This window comes from Carcharhinus amblyrhynchos, chromosome 17 (genome assembly GCF_965287045.1).
Source record: "Carcharhinus amblyrhynchos chromosome 17, sCarAmb.v2.hapA, whole genome shotgun sequence".
In the NCBI taxonomy this organism is placed as follows: Eukaryota; Metazoa; Chordata; class Chondrichthyes; order Carcharhiniformes; family Carcharhinidae; genus Carcharhinus; species Carcharhinus amblyrhynchos.
The window spans coordinates 56,978,496-56,995,324 of NC_137340.1; the positions used below are offsets into that span (position 1 = coordinate 56,978,496).

At 45.2% G+C, this 16,829-nt stretch overlaps 1 protein-coding gene across 2 annotated transcripts in view; it reads right to left on the reverse strand.

The window, feature by feature from the left end:
- Positions 1 to 16,829, reverse strand: part of pcgf6 (polycomb group ring finger 6) — an 87,702-nt gene that overhangs the window by 58,843 nt on the left and 12,030 nt on the right. For both annotated transcript variants that reach the window (XM_080205353.1, XM_080205352.1), the window contains exons 4-6: positions 14,826 to 14,881; positions 13,732 to 13,791; positions 11,990 to 12,119 (exon numbers count right to left, since the gene is read on the reverse strand). In XM_080205353.1, the coding sequence (XP_080061479.1) occupies positions 11,990 to 12,119; positions 13,732 to 13,791; positions 14,826 to 14,881 (246 nt within the window). The remainder of the gene's footprint in view (positions 1 to 11,989; positions 12,120 to 13,731; positions 13,792 to 14,825; positions 14,882 to 16,829) is intronic.

Here is a 16,829-nt window from a genome sequence, read left to right on the forward strand (position 1 = left end):
GGGCCGAAGGGCCCGTTTCCTGGGCTGATTTTGTTCTTTGTTCTTTGTAACAGCACAACCCCCTCCCTCCCCAAACCACCTGACACTAACCATCATGGCTCTTCCTAAGGTTCCCAGCCATCACAGGCCCAGTTTTCAGCTTATTTGATTCACTGCATAGGATATCATGAAATGACTGAGCACACTGCATACAGCACAGGCTATGGGCCCTGGCAATATCCAGGCTGCAGTGCCAATAGCCTGTTCACCCAGGCTCAGTATGGGTTCCACTGGGGCCACTTGGCTCCAGATCTCATTACAATTTTTGTTCAATTATAGAAAAGCACATACAGTCCATTAAATTTGTGTTAAAACTTACAAAGGTAATGCAGCTAATTCCACTATCCTGTTCTTTGCCCATCTCCCTGCAATATTTATCCAATTCCTTTGTGAAGCTACTATTTAACCTGTATCTACTATCCTACAAGGTGCCACATTCCAAATCCAAACCATTTCATTGCATTTACAGTTTTGTATTAAAATGTCACCCCTTCCGCTTTTGCCAATTGCCTTAAATCTGTGCCCATGAGTCATCCAGCGTCCATAGAATCATAGAACCTACATGCAGAAGGAGGCCATTGGACCTATCGAGTCTGCACTGACAACAATCCCACCCAGCTCCTATCTCCACAACCCCATATATTTACCCTGCTAATCCCCCTGACACTAAGGGACAATTTGTCATGGCCAATCAACCTAACCTATACATCTTCTCTCTTCCCCTGATTGAAGCAGTCACAGGTACATTTGTGTCTTGAGTACAACTTTCTATTAATCTTGGCCTCCGATAACTTGCTATAGCACACCAATGATTTGATTTATTATTGTCACATATATTAGTATACAATGAAATGTATTGTTTCTTGCACATGATACAGAGAAAACAACCGTTCATAGAGAAGGAAAAGAGAGAGTGCAGAATGTAGTGTTACAGTCATAGCTAGGGTGTAGAGAAAGATCAACTTGATGTACAGTGAGACCATTGAAAAGTCTGATGGCAGCAGGGAAGAAGCTATTCTCGAGTCAGTTGATATGTGACCTCAGAAGGAAAAAGATGGGAGAGAGAAGATCTGGGATGCTTGGGTTCCTTGTTTATGGTGGCTGCTTTTCCGAGGCAGCAAGAAATGTAGACAGAGTCAATGGATGGGAGACTGATTTGAGTGAGGGACTGGGCTCCATTCACGACCATTTGCAGTTTCTTACAGTCTTGGTCAGAGCAGGGCCCATACCAAGCTGTGATAGAAAGAATGCTTTCTATGGTGGATTGGAAAAGTTGGTGAGAGTTGTAAGTAACATGACAAATTTCCTCAGTCCACTGACAAAGTAGAGGCGTTGGTGGGCTTTCTTAAATATGGAGTTGACTGTGTGACGACCATATGACCAGGAAACTGGAAATATGCTGATTATAGTGTGCTGGTGTGAGAGGAAGTTTAGTTTATTTATTACTGTCACGACTAGGCTTACAGTAACACTGCAATGAAGTTACTGTGGTTAAATAAAAAAGGAGGAAGAGGTATAAATGCGCAAAATGTAGGTGTGCTGCTCAGCGTTTTACCACTGACCCCCACTTGGAATATAGAGTTCCATATAGTGTGGGGCAAGGTTTAAAGGAGATGTTTGAGGCAAGTTTCTGTTTACACAGAGGGTGGTGGGTGCCTGGAACACGTTGGGGGTGATGGGGGTTAGTGAAAGCAGATACAACAATGAGCTTTAAGGGGTGTCTTGACAAATACATGAATAGGATGGGAATGGAGGGATTTGGTTCCCGGAAGGGTACAGGGTCTCAGTTCAGTCGGGCAGCATGGTCAGTGCAGGCTTGGAGGGCCGAAGGGCCTGTTCCTGTGCTGTAATTTTCTTTCCCCTTTGGTTCGATGTACTCAACTTTTTTGAACCCTGTCTCTGTTTTTTTATGTTCACAAAGTTTTTGTCTATTCACTTTCTAAGCCATTGAGTAAATTGATTGATCTGTTCAGACGATGCAATAGAACAGCACACAGCAGACCATCCATCTGCACCCCAGGCACTGGGCAGTGTGCCAGCAAACAGTGCAGACATGTCTATACCGAGGAGGTACCATCAGTCTGACTGAAAACAACCTCCTCCTTAAAGCAGCAAAGCAAAGCTAGTCCAAACTGAGCAGCAGATACAACTAAACCCTCACCCCACCAACCCCCCACCCACGCACAAACTCCGATGCAACTCTCTCACTCCCAAACCCCGATACAACTAAACCCTTACCCCCACAAACCCCGATACAACTAAACCCTTACCCCCACAAACCCCAATACAACTAAACCCTTACCCCCACAAACCCCAATACAACTAAACCCTTACCCCCACAAACCCCAATACAACTAAACCCTTACCCCCACAAACCCCAATACAACTAAACCCTTACCCCCACAAACCCCAATACAACTAAACCCAAACTCCGATACAACTAAACTCTCACCCATCATCCCACCCCCCAAACCCAGGGGTAATAAACTTATCACTAAACCCCTGCAGTGCAGAAGGAGGCCATTCTGCCCATCGAGCCTGCACCAACAACGTCCCCATACAGGCCCTTATCCTGCTAATCCCCCCCCGACACTATGCAGCTAACTGCATTGTCCTTACCTGAGGAAGGATGTCCTCTGTCACATAATAAGAGACTAAGTAGGTTAGGTTTATATTCACTGGGGTTTAAGCAGAGTGAGAGGGGATCTCATAGAAACTTATAAAATTCTAACAGGGTTAGGCAGGATAAATTCAGAAAGAATGCTCCCGTTGGTGGGGGAGTCCAGAACTAGGGTCATCGTTTGAGGATAAGGGCTAATTCTTTTAGAACTGACATGAGGAGAAATTTCTTCACCCAGGGGGTGTTGAATGTGTGGAATTCAAGGGATATGGGGGAAGGGGGGAATCAGGATATTAAAATTTGATGATTAGCCATGATCAAAATTAACAGCAGATCAGCCATTGTTTCTTGTTTCTATGTTAATCTGCACATCTTTGGAACATGGGAGAAAACTGGAGCACCTGGAAGAAACCCACGCATCACGGGGAGAATGTACACATTCCAAACAGTCACTCAAGGCTGGGATTCGAACCCGGGTCCCTAGTGCTGTGAGGCAGCCGTGCTAACCACTGTACCACCATGCTGCCCCTAAAACCTACTCCTTGTTGCTCCCAGTGATCTAGTTTTGGGTCTAATGTGGCTTGAGAAGGTGCTGGTGAAAATATGGCAATTACTCCATGTACGCAGCAGTTGGTGTTCTTGTGGAGGGCCTGAGAGCTTAGCTGATATCATATCGACTTCAGGCTATCATCTGTAGGAACCACCATAAAGACAGGACACCCACAGAAGGCAGCTGTATCTAACATCGGCAGTCTAGTACAAAGCTGTGAGGCAATGGCTAGCCAGGTAGTTGTGAAGAATTGATTAACTACCTACAATTTCTGTAATTAACACTACACAAATGTTGCAAACAACTTAATGTTCCCAAAAAAACCCAGCTCTCCAAGACTGGGCTGGGCAGACTGCATGTTAGTCTCTGACAAATCCTATGGTGTCTGCAGCCACCTACTGGACACCAAGAAAAACTGCATCTAGAAATCTAAACACAGCAACAAAGAATAGACAGGACAAGTTAGCACAACCGGATGGAAGAACTTATTTTGAGGCACAATGGGTAAAAATCTTTTAAGTTTATGAAACCATTATTTAATTCCTGATGATCACGTGTTCTTTGAGCCAGAATTGCAACACTGCAATGTGATATGAACACTGCCTCTTATCACAGACTGCATTAGGAACAGCATCCTGGGAGCTGTAACTAGCAGGGGACATGCACAGCCTGGCAAACCAGAGGCAAACATCATCCCAGAGACTGCAGCCTCCTCTCTGAACTGTTCATTACTGTCACCAAAATCAATCCAAGGGAAAATCATCAGCTGGGGCTCAGTAAGAATTTACCGCACATGAGGTATTGTCTGTGCTCAAATTCAAACACTAAACTCGGTTAAATTCTGACATTAACAGCTCACCTTAGAGAATTCACAGGGAGCTAGACACAGTGTCAGGAGAGAGAAAAGGGCATTTTCACCATTCAGAATTCATCCCACCAGATTCCTGTACCATCAGTGCCGCATGGGATCAGAGGTGAGCTGGCAAGGTGGATACAAAACTGGCTCAGTCATCGGAGCCACGATGTGGAGATGTCGGCGTTGGACTGGGGTAAACACAGTAACAACTGCCACTCACCCAATGAAGGGGCAGCACTCCAAAAGCCAGTGGCCCATGCCACCAAATAAACTTGCTGGACTTCAAACTGGCATTGCGAGACCTCCCATTGAGTTCTAGAACTCCCACTCACCTGATGAAGGGGCAGCGCTCCGAAAGCTAGTGGCTTGTAGTACCAAACAAACCTGCTGGACTTTGACCTGGTGTTGTGAGACTTCTTACTCGATCATAGAAGACAGAGGGTAGCAGTGGAAGGGTGTGTTTCTGAATGGAGGCCTGTGACAAGTGTTGTTCCTCTGGGATCAGTGCTGGGATGTTTGCTGTTTGTAATATATATAAATGATTCGGAAGAAAATGTAACTGGTTTGATTAGTAAGTTTGCGGATAACACAAAGGTTGATGGATTTGCGGATAGCGATGAGGACCATCAAAGGATACAGCAGGATATAGATCAGTTGGAGACTTGGGCAGAGAGATGGCAGATGGAGTTTAATGTGAGGTAATGCATTTTGGAAAGTCTAATATAGATGGGAAATATACAGTAAATGGCAGAACTTTTAAGAGTATCGATAGGCAAAGGGATCTGGGTGTACAGGTACACAGGTCACTGAAAGTGGCAATGCAGGTGGAGAAGGTAGTCAAAAAGGCAGACGGCATGCTTGCCTGCCTTCATTGGCCGGGGCACTGAGTTTAAAAATTGACAAGTCATGTTGCTGCTTTATAGAACCTTAGTTAGGCCACACTTGGAATATAGTGTTCAATTCTGGTTGCCACACTACCAGAAGGATGTGGAGGCTTTGGAGAGGGGACAGAAAAGATTTACCAGGATGTTGCCTGGTATGGAGGGCATTAGCTATGAGGAAAGGTTCAAGAAATTTGGTTTGTTCTCATTGGAATGATGGAGGTTGAGGGGAGACCTGCTAGAAATCTACAAGATTATGAGGGGCACGGACAGAGTGGATAGTCAGAAGCTTCTTCCCAAGGTGGAAGAGTCAATTACTAGGGGGCACAGGTTTAAGGTGCAAGGGGCAAGGTTTAAAGGAGATGTACGAGGCAAATTTTTTATACAGAGGGTGGTGGGTGCCTGGAACTTGTTGTCGGGGGAGGGAGTGGAAGCAGATGTATTTGTGACTTTTAAGGGCCATCTTGACAAATACATGAATAGGATGGAAATAGAGGGATATGGTCCCTAGAAGTGTAGGGGGTTTTAGTTCAGTCAGGCAGCATGGTCAGTGCAGCCTTGGAGGGCCAAAGGACCTGTTCCTGTACTGTAATTTTCTTTGTTCTTTGTAGCATCCAATTGCATTCGGAGCTAACCACCTTACAATCTCTTCACAATACTCCTTGCCTTGGGAGAAAATCAGCTCTCCCTTTTATCAATTTTAAATTGTTCCTACAGTCCTGCTTAATGTGAAGTAATATTCTGGGTTCCATTCATCTACCTTCACAAATGTCCTGCCTTGTTTCTAGATATAATGACTGGAGCTGCCGTTGGAGGCTGTACTATGAGTTTGCCTTTACAGCATCTTACGAAGTCTGAAGCCCTGAGTACAGCTTGCTGCATGATTAGCAGGAGGCCAATAGTTTATCCAGCATGACCTCCTGTCCAACTCCATTAAGGCACATTCACTCAACCAAGCATCAAACAACCTGGTCCCCCAGCAGGTAACTAGGCAGCTATCAGCAGAAAACAAGGAGCCTCACCTGGTATAAAGGGCCTGTCTTGACATATCCTGGCAGGTGGCTGTTTCCAGCATTTTCTGATTAATTTCACAGATGCAGAATTTGTGTTTTATATGTACACGGGCACATGAACTAAGAATTTATGGTTCTGTAGCATTTTTCATGATTTCAGGATATTTCAAAGCACTTCAGTCACTGCAATCCCTGCAAAATGTAATTACTGTTGGAAGTGCATCAGCCAATGGGCAAAAGCTGATGATGGACAGGAAAGGCAGTGTGGGGGCTGCTGATAGCAATAAAAGCATTTCCGTCATATAGCATTGGCATTAACTTGGCCCCCTGGCACTCTCCTGCCATAACCCTCCACCCGCCACCACCTCAGATCTCCTGGGAGTACGGCATGCCTTCGGAGACCTGTTGTGCTTTGAGCCATTCTGACATCACACCCTGTGGGTGTGGGGGTATGGGCCCAATAATGAGACACTCATTTTTACAATGATTGGTGGGGAATGCAGCCTGCCACTGACAGCGGGACGGGACAACTTCTTCCTGCTTTTACACCAAACTGGAATACTAGTTTGGTCTTCCACCAACACTTTTTGCTCTCGTTGCCAAACCCTCCCAAGTTGAAAGGGAGCAGCAAATCCCAGCCAATGTGGGTGTAAAAACCTCCATAAACAATGTGATAACAATAGAATCACTGATATTGCTCACATTAGCTGAGGGATTGATGATGGTCTGCTCCAAATAGTATTAAGCAGATAAAGTTAGTAAAATTTATAAAACAAAAGGTAAATAAATAATATTTCCGGACAGCATGATGGCACAGTGGTTCAAACTGCTGCCTCGAAGCACCAGGCACCCGGGTTCAATTCCAGCCTTGGGTCACTGTCTGTGTGGAGTTTGCACATTCTCCCTGTATCTGAGTGGGTTTCCTCCAAATGCTCCGGTTTCGTCCCACACTCCAAATATGTGTGGGTTAGGTTGATTGGCCATAATAAATTGCCCTTTAGATTCAGGGGTACTAGCAGGGTGGGGTTATGGGGATAGGCCTTGGTGGGATTGTGGTCAGTGCAGACGCAATGGGTCGAATGGTTATTAAGTCATTCATTAAAACACATTAATGATGGCAGGACAAAGTTGGCGAGTCCACAACTGCTGCGGGCAGGGCATTCCACGGCCTTACCACCCTCTGAGTAAAGAACCTACCTCTGACATCTGTCCTATAATTATCACCCCTTAATTTAAAGCTATGTCCCCTTGTGTTAGCCATCACCACCCGAGAAAAAAGGCTCTCACTGTCCGCCCTATCCAATCCTTTGATCATCTTGTATGCCTCAATCAGGTCACCTCATAACCTTCTTCTAACGAAAATAACCTCAAGTCCCTCAGCCTTTCCTCATAAGACCTTCCCACCATACCAGGCAACATCCTGGTAAACCTCCTCTGCACCCTTTCCAATGCCTCCACATCTTTCATATAATGCGGCGACCAGAACTGTACGCAATACTCCAAGTGCGGCCGCACCAGAGTTTTGTACAGTTGTAACATGACCTCACGGCTCCGAAATTCAATCCCTCTACCAATAAAAGCTAATACACTGTACGCCTTCTTAACAACCTTATCAACCTGGGTGCCAATTTTCAGGGATCTATGCACGTGTACACCGAGATCTCTCTGCTCCTCGACACTACCAAGAGTCCACTACCATTAGCCCTATACTGTGTACTCCTATTACTCTTTCCAAAGTGAATCACCTCACACTTTTTCGTATTAAACTCCATCTGCCACCTCTCGGCCCAGCTCTGCAGCTTATCTATGTCCCTCTGCAAACTGTAACATCCATCCTCACTGTCTACAACTCCTCCAACTTTGGTGTTGTCAGCAAATTTACTAACCCATCCTTCTACACCCTCATCTAGGTCATTTATAAAAATGACAAACAGCAGTGGCCCCAAAACATATCCCTGCGATATGTAACTGATCTCCAGGTTGAATATTTCCCATCAACCACCACCCTCTGTCTTCTATCAGCTAGCCAATTCCTGATCCAAACTGCTAAGGATAGCATCAGGGTGGTAGCAAGGGATGATATTGGAGCCAAGGAGCAGAACGTGGAATCGTTGTGGGTAGAGATTAGGAACAGCAAAGGGAGGAAGACGCTGGTGGGTGTCGTCTATAGGCCCCTGAATAATGATCTGGAGGTGGGGCGGGCTGTTAACGCGCAAATAAGTGCGGCGTGCAGGAATGCGACGGCCGTAGTTATGGGGGATTTCAATCTGCATATTGATTGGTCGACCCATGTTGGACGTGGTGGGCTTGAGGAGGAGTTCTTGGAATGCTGCCGGGATAGTTTCCTGGAACAGTGTGTGTTGGAGCCAACAACGGAGCGAGCTATCTTGGATCTGGTGCTATGTAATGAGGCGGGTAGAATTAGGGAACTTGTGGTGAAGGATCCTCTTGGGGAGAGTGATCATTGTATGGTGGAGTTTCTGATGCAGATGGAGGAGGACAAAGTGGGTTCCCAGACACGCGTCCTTTGTTTGAACAGAGGGGAGTACGGTAGGATGAGAGAAGAATTGGCGAATGTGGACTGGGGGAGCGCGCTGGAAGGTAGGTCTGCTGAGGAGCAGTGGAGGATCTTTAAGGAGATCTTTCTTGGTGCTCAGCGGAAATTTATTCCGATGGTCAAAAAGGACCGTAGGAGGAGAGGTAATAAGCCGTGGATAACGAAGGAGGTGAAGGAAAGTGTTAAATTAAAAGCGGAGGCGTTTAGAGTAGCTAAGAGTAGTGGGCGAGAAGAGGATTGGGAGAGGTTTAAATGTCAACAAAGATTGACAAAGAAGTTGATAAAGAAGGGTAGGAGAAACTATGAAGCTGGGCTTGCGCTTAATATAAAAAAGGATAGCAAGAGTTTTTGTAAATATATGAAAAGGAAGAGGCTGGCTAGGGTGAACGTTGGACCCTTAGAGGATGAGAAGGGGGACTTAGTGGTCGGGGATGGGGAAATGGCTGAGGTCTTGAATAACTTTTTTGTTTCTGTCTTCACGGAGGAGGACGTGAATAATTTGCCGGATGTTAGAGATGGAAAGGTGGTAGGACTGGAGGGTCTCGATGACATTACTGTTACTAGAGAGGTGGTGCTCGACAGACTGGAGGGGCTGATTGCAGACAAGTCCCCAGGACCGGATGGAATGCATCCGAGGGTTCTGAAAGAAATGGCGGAGGTGATAGTGGATGCCTTGGTGGTTATTTTCCAGACGTCGCTGGATTCCGGGGAAGTGCTGGAAGATTGGAAAACCGCTAATGTTACACCGTTGTTTAAGAAGGGTGCCAGGCAAAAGGCGGGGAATTATAGGCCTGTTAGTTTAACGTCTGTTGTAGGTAAAATGTTAGAATCCGTCATCAAGAGGAAATAGCGAGGCATCTTGAAGGGAACTGCTTGATAGAGCAGACGCAGCACGGTTTCCTTAAAGGGAAGTCGTGTCTGACAAATTTACTGGAGTTCTATGAGGATGTGTCTAGGGCGGTGGATAGAGGAGAGCCGGTGGATGTGGTCTTTCTGGATTTTCAGAAGGTGTTTGACAAGGTACCTCACAAGAGGTTATTGCAGAAGGTAAGGGGGCATGGAGTTGGGGTAGGGTGTTAGCGTGGATAGAGGACTGGTTGTCAAATAGGAGGCAGAGAGTGGGAGTCAATGGGTGCTATTCGGATTGGCGGATGGTGACTAGTGGAGTGCCCCAGGGTTCGGTGCTGGGGCCTCAGCTATTTACCATTTATACAGATGATCTGGAGGAGGGAACCGAGTGTAGGGTGTCGAAATTTGCTGATGACACCAAAATTGGTGGAAACGCAAATTGTGCGGAGGGTGGGGAGAGTCTACAGAAGGATCTAGATAGGCTGGGCAAATGGGCCAGGAAATGGCAAATGGAATTTAATGTTGGCAAGTGCGAGGTGGTCCACTTTGGTAGGAATAATGGTAGGAAGGATTATTACTTACGTGGAGAAAAACTGCATCAGGCGACGGTGCAGAGGGACCTCGGGGTCCTTGTGCATGAGTCGCAAAAACCCAGCTTGCAGGTGCAGCAGGTGGTCAGGAAGGCGAATAGGATGCTGGCCTTCATCGCGAGGGGGATTGAATATAAAAGTAGGGAGGTCTTGCTGCAGCTGTATAGGGCATTGGTGAGGCCGCAGCTGGAGTACTGTGTGCAGTTTTGGGCGCCGTACTTATGCAAGGATATTTTGGCCTTGGAGGGAGTGCAGAGGAGGTTTACTAGGCTGATACCGGAGTTGAGGGGGTTGAGCTATGAGGAGAGGCTGAATAAATTAGGCTTGTACTCGTTAGAGTTTAGAAGAATGAGGGGAGATCTCATTGAGACGTATAAGATGATGAATGGGATGGATAAGATAGAGGTGGAGAGACTCTTCCCGCTCAGAAAGGATAGTAGGACTAGGGGGCACAGCCTCAAGATAAAGGGGGGGCGGTTTAGAACGGAGTTGAGGAGGAACTTCTTCACTCAAAGGGTGGTGAATCTCTGGAATTCTCTGCCCGTTGAAGTGGTGGAGGCTACCTCGCTAAATATTTTTAAGACGCGGGTTGATGGGTTTTTGATAAGCGAGGGGATTAAGGGTTATGGGGAGAGAGCGGGAATGTGGAGCTGAGCCAAGACAGATCAGCCATGATCTTATTGAATGGCGGGGCAGGCTCGAAGGGCTAGTTGGCCTACTCCTGCTCCTATTTCTTATGTTATGTTCTAAATCATCCTCAATGCCATGCATCTGCATTTCCTGCAGTAGCTTACCATGGGGAACCTTATCGAACGCTTTGGTAAAATCCATATACACTACATCAACTGCCTTACTCTTATCCACCTCCTTGGTCACCTTCTCAAAGAACTCGATAATGTTTGTGAGGCACGGCCTACCCTTCACAAAACCGTGTTGACTATCCCTAATCAAATTATTTCTCTCTAGATGATTATAAATCCTATCCCTTATAATTCTTTCCAAAACTTTGCCCACAACAGAAGTAAGGCTCACCGGTCTATAATTCCCAGGATAGTCTCTACTCCCCTTCTTGAACAAGAGGGCGACATTTGCTATCCTTCAGTCTGTTCCAGGTACATATTTATCAAGGACTCGCAGTAGCTGCTCCTTGAACAAGCTTTCAGATGTTCCCAGCCCCTGCAGTTTCCTACTCCAACCAATGCATCCTAAATCTCACCTAATCGCCTCATAATTTCCTTTCCCCCAGCTATAACTTCTACCCTTCGGTATATGCCTATCCCTTTCCATCACTAAGGTAAACGTAACCGAATTGTGGTCACTATCACCAAAGTGCTCACCTACCTTCAAGTCTAACACCTGGTCTGGTTCATTATCCAGTACCAAATCCAATGCGGCCTCACCTCTTGTTGGCCTATCTGCATACTGTCAGGAAACCTTCCTGCACACATTGGACAAAAACTAACCCCTCTAACGTACTCGAACTATAGCTTTTCCAATCGATATTTGTAAAGTTAAAGTCCCCCATAACAACTACCCTGTTACTTTCGCACCTATCCAGGATCATCTTTGCAATCCTTTCCTCTACATCTCTGGAACTTTTTGGAGGCCTATAAAAAACTCCCAGCAGGGTGACCTCCCTTTTCCTGTTTCTAATCTCAGCCCATACTACCTCAATAGGCAGGTCCACATCAAACGTCCTTTCTGCCACTGTAATACTGTCCTTGACTAACAATGCCACGCCTCCCCCTCTTCTACCACCTTCTCTGCTCTGACTGAAACATCTGAACCCCGGAACCTGCAACAACCATTCCTGTCCCTGCTCTATCCATGTCTCTGAAATGGCCACAACATCAAAGTCCAAGGCACCAATCCAGGCTGCAACTTCATCCACCTTATCGTGTATGCTCCTAGCATTAAAGTATACACACTTCAAACTACTCTCCCACCTGCCAATACACTGCTGCGACCTAGAAACCTTATCCATCACCTCACTATTCTCAACCTCCTCAGTGTTAGTTATGAGCTGTTGCTTACCCAATGAACTCGAGCACCAATGAGATCTCAAGGTGAGGTGAAGGACGGTCCAAGGGAACCATGGGTAATGCCAGCTTCTTACCCAACGATCGGATACGGCTCACTTTACCATTGCTGGAAACCTGGACAACTGGACAGCCACAGAACACACAAAATCATCACGAGTCAAAATAGCTCATCAGCAGAAACAACCTGCATTTTACAGTCATTGGACATGGTGTGGATGTTTCCACTTGTAGGAAAAACGAGAATCAGAGGGCACAACGCAGGCTGAAGGGACGATCCTTTAAAACAGAGATCAGAAGGAATTTCTTCAGCCAGAGAGTGATGAATCTGTGGAACATTTTGCCGCAGAAGGCTGTGGAGGCCAGACCATTGGTGTGTCTTTAAGGCAGATATAGATAGGTTCTTGATTAATAAGGGGATCAGGGATTATGGGAAAAAGGCGGGAGAATGGGGATAAGAAAAATATCACCCATGATTGAATGGCGGAGCAGACTCGATGGGCCAAGTGGCTTAATTCTGCTCTGATGTCTTATGGTCAGCACAGTAAATTGTCCCAAGGAGGGACTTCCAAACAAAATTTAACACCAGGCTACAAAAGGAGATATTAGGGCTCGAACAAAGAGGTAAACTTTAACTGCAACTATGAGTAGAGATGGTGGAGAGGTTTTGGAGGCAATTCCAAAATCGGGGTTCCTGTAGGTGAAGATATTGTCACCAAAAGTGGAGGAAAATTTGGGGAAGTGACGAGTAGTATTAACGTCAGACACTTAATCCAGAAACTCAGCTAATGTTCTGGGGACCAGGGTTCGAATCCTGCCACAGCAGATGGTAGAATTTGAATTCAATAAAAATCTGGAATTAAGAATCCATTGATGACCACAAAACCATTGTTGACTGCTGGAAAATCCCATCTGGTTCACCAATGTTTTTTAGGAAGGAAATCTGCCGTCCTTACTCAGTCTGGCCTACATGTGACTCCACAGCCACAGCTACAGCAATACAGTTAATGGCACTGGAGCAAGAAGAGAAGTTGGTGCAGGAGATTCTCTGTCTACAACAAGGCCAGTCCAGCTCCTGTAAAGCACAGTTGCACTGAAACTAGCAAGACTGAATCAGATACTTTCACACCAACTGGATGCTGATCTCTCCTGTCAACATGAAAAGTTCAGTCTGATTATGGGCACTTGTTCTACCTGGTAGCAGCAGGGGGAGTTGGTGAAGCCGGCTGTTGAGCTGTAGGAACACCATTGTGCTGGCACCCTGATCTTCCTGATCTGTTACTACCGGCCCCCCAGTCCCCAACCGATTAGATGCCAGGAGGATGTTTTCCTGTTTGGTGTATCTAGAACCAGGACACATAACCTCAGGATATGGGGCAGACTATTTAAGACTGAGATGAGGAAAGATTTCTTCATTCAAGGGCAGTGAACCTGTGGAATTCTCTTCCATAAAAAGCTGTGGAAGCCAAGTTTCTGAATGTATTCAAGAAAGAGATAGATTTTTTAAAAGATTTTAATGGCATCAAGGGGAATGGGGAGAAAGTGGGAATATGACACTGAGATAGAGGACCAGCCATGATCATATTGAATGGAAGAGCAGGCCCAAAGGGCCAAACGGCCTGTTCCTGTACGTAGTTTCTATGTTTCAGCACATTACACACACAAAACATGCTACCAGAATCCAGAAGCCATTAACAGGAAGAACTAAGCACCCGAAACAGAGTTTTGAGAACTCACCTGGTTTCGGAACCTCAAGTCCCCTCTCTCTGTAGAAATCATGAAGCCGCTTTTTCTCATCTGAATACAAAAAAATTAACCACTCAGTGATTAACCATCAGAATGAGAGAATTTAACTTTTAAATTCTTACAGTGCTATCCACTGACTGGTGAGGTGAGTAAACCAAGATTCCACCAGTGAAGGTTAGAGCCAAAACTTACCTCTGACTGGAATGCAGATGTTAACCTCCAATGTCCATTAACCCAGACTGGGACAGTGACATTAACTCCTCAATGCCCATTACACACAGACTGGGACAGTGACATTAAGGAGTTAATGTCCATTACACCCATAGAATCCCTACAGTGCAAGAGGAGGCATTTGGTCCATTCCACCCAAGGCTTACTCTCCACCTCATCCCTGTAAAAGGTTCTCATTACTGTTTGCTGAGGTAAAAGGTTAACTTGCCAGATAAACAGCAGAAAGACTCTGTTGTTTCCACAAAATGGCACATCAAAAGTAAATTTTATTTATTCATCACAAGTAAGGCTTACATGTATTTAGCATAGCCTAACCTACACATCTTTGGGCACTAAGGAACAACTTAGCACGGCCAATCCACCTGATCTGCACATCTTTGGACCGTGGGAGGAAACCTGAGCACCCGGAGGAAACCCACGCAGATGCGGGGAGAACGCGCGGGGAGTCACTTGAGGCCAGAATCAAATCCAGGTCCCTGAGGCTGTGAGGCAGCAGTGCTAACCAGCTCTGATTCTAGGGGATTTTTACATTGCAGTATTAACATAAGCCTTACTTGTGACTAATAAATAAACTTTACATTTGATGTGCCATTTTGTGGAAACAACGCAGAATCTTGCTGTTGTTTGTCTGGCAAGTTAACCTTTTACCTCAGCAAACAGTAAAGAGAACCTTTACAGCATTGTTCTGGTATTTCCATTTCTCATGTACACAGAACTTGCTGAACTGGGAACTGTTGCCTCCAAAATGGACAGAGTAAAGATTATGGCTCAGGGCACTCATCCTATCACTGACTATCAAAGAAAAACAAGCCAGTATTCTTGAAAACTTGCTGACAGTGGTCACCATCACTTACTGCTTTCTAAGCTGGGCACCAGCTTGTAAACGATATCTTGTAATTTTCTATCCAGTCTGGAAGAATAAAAAAAAACACACCGTATCACACATTAATTAAAAATGACTAAGTGGGTAAAACTATGGCAGGGAGTTCAATTAGTTTAACAATTCAATTATGGCATGTGAACATTGCTGTCTAGACCAGTATTTACTGTCCATTCCCAATTGCCCCAAGAGGCAATTCCCTGTGCTGTAGGTACATCCACAGTGCTGAGTAGCACAGTCAATGTGAGAAACTGAGAGCTCATCCACTCTGGATTTTAATGTCAAGTTGACATCACTTTGTTAGTTGTGAGACACAGGTTGCTGTGTATACCTGAATGAATTTGAGTGTCTGAGTGCTGAATCGCTAAGAGAAAGTGCTTTGTTATAAAAAGTAATCTGAAAAACAAATGAACTGTCAGCTTTTATCTGAAACAAGGTAGGAAAGCAAAGGAGAGGAAGCAATGTTTTGTATATAAGGAACCTCGATCAGGCCCCTTCCGGAGAACTGAATTTAATCTAGGCACCACACAGGTGAAATCAGCAGAATGATATCGGGGCTGAAAGGTTTAATAATCACACAACTTTAAAAATCATATAAGCTGCTCTGAGAAAAAAACATATCTTTATAAAAGAAGAAATCGAGAAGATAGGCACCAAGGCCTTTAGTCTGAGAGAATTCATTAAATCATACATCTGGACATAGCAGGAAGCGAGTCATACTCAGACACAAACAGACATCGATGATAACTTGTAACAGTGATGAATTAGATCAGCCAACATGAGTAAGTCTTCATCCTGATTGAATATTATAATTAAGCAGGTATGTGATGATAATGATTAGTTTTAGTATCTATACCTTATGAACAAGGTAACCTTAAATCAATAGCTATGAATGGATAAAGCTAACTCCTGTACCTTGATTGGTATGTGCGAATTATTTGTAATCAGATTCAAAACTATAATTGCTCATGTATTTCTGAATTCTAGAAACTGGCCAATTACCAGCTCTGATCTGTGGCTTTCCAATATCCTCGCTATAGCTTGAAATTAAAACAGCTGGCTCCATCAACAGGATTCCACCTCCATCCCCCCATCAGGAAAACCCTAGCCACAGATGTCATCGTCGTCCAGATACCCATAGTCAGGGTATCTCAGAGAAGAACAAGAATCTGCTCCTCCCAGCAGGATGATATGCTCTCCGTATATTCCAGGTGTCAGACGACCAAGTAGTCATTATCATAACCCACGCAGCAACAGAAAATATCCCCAAGAAAGGCTAAACTACCAAGAATTCCCAACCCCACTCAGGCGTATGCCTGAGTATTTCCCCCAATTCCTGTTACACTGGAGGCACCAACAACATAGAACATAGGAATTAGGAGCGTGTGAAAACAGCGTGAGGGGAGAGACAGTTGGGTGGCTGAGGAGCGTGCTGGGATGATTGTATGATATCAGGGTTGTGTAATATTTATCTGCTTTATTTTGTATTGTAATCCTGACACTTATAATGAAGGTTACATTAAATGGCATCCTTTACTTTAAGGATGATAATGAGTAACCACAACAGGATAATGGGTAAGCAGTTTGGTATACAGGTGGTGGGTATGGCCTCATAGTGGGTGAGAGAAACTCTCTTAAGAACTAATAGTGTCATAGAAAAATAAAGAACAAAGAAAATTACTGCACAGGAACAGGCCCTTCAGCCCTCCAAGCCTGCACTGACCATGCTGCCTGACTGAACTAATACCCCTACCCTTCAGGTGACCATATCCCTCTATTCCCATCCTATTCATCTATTTGTCCAGACGCCTCTTAAAAGTCACTAACGTATCCGCTTCCACTACCTCCCCCGGCAACGAGTTCCAGGCACCCACCACTCTGTAAAAAAATCTGGATTGTACATCACCTTTAAACCTTGCCCCCTGGTAACTGACTCTTCCACCCTGGGAAAAAGCTTCTGACTGTCTGCTCTCCATGC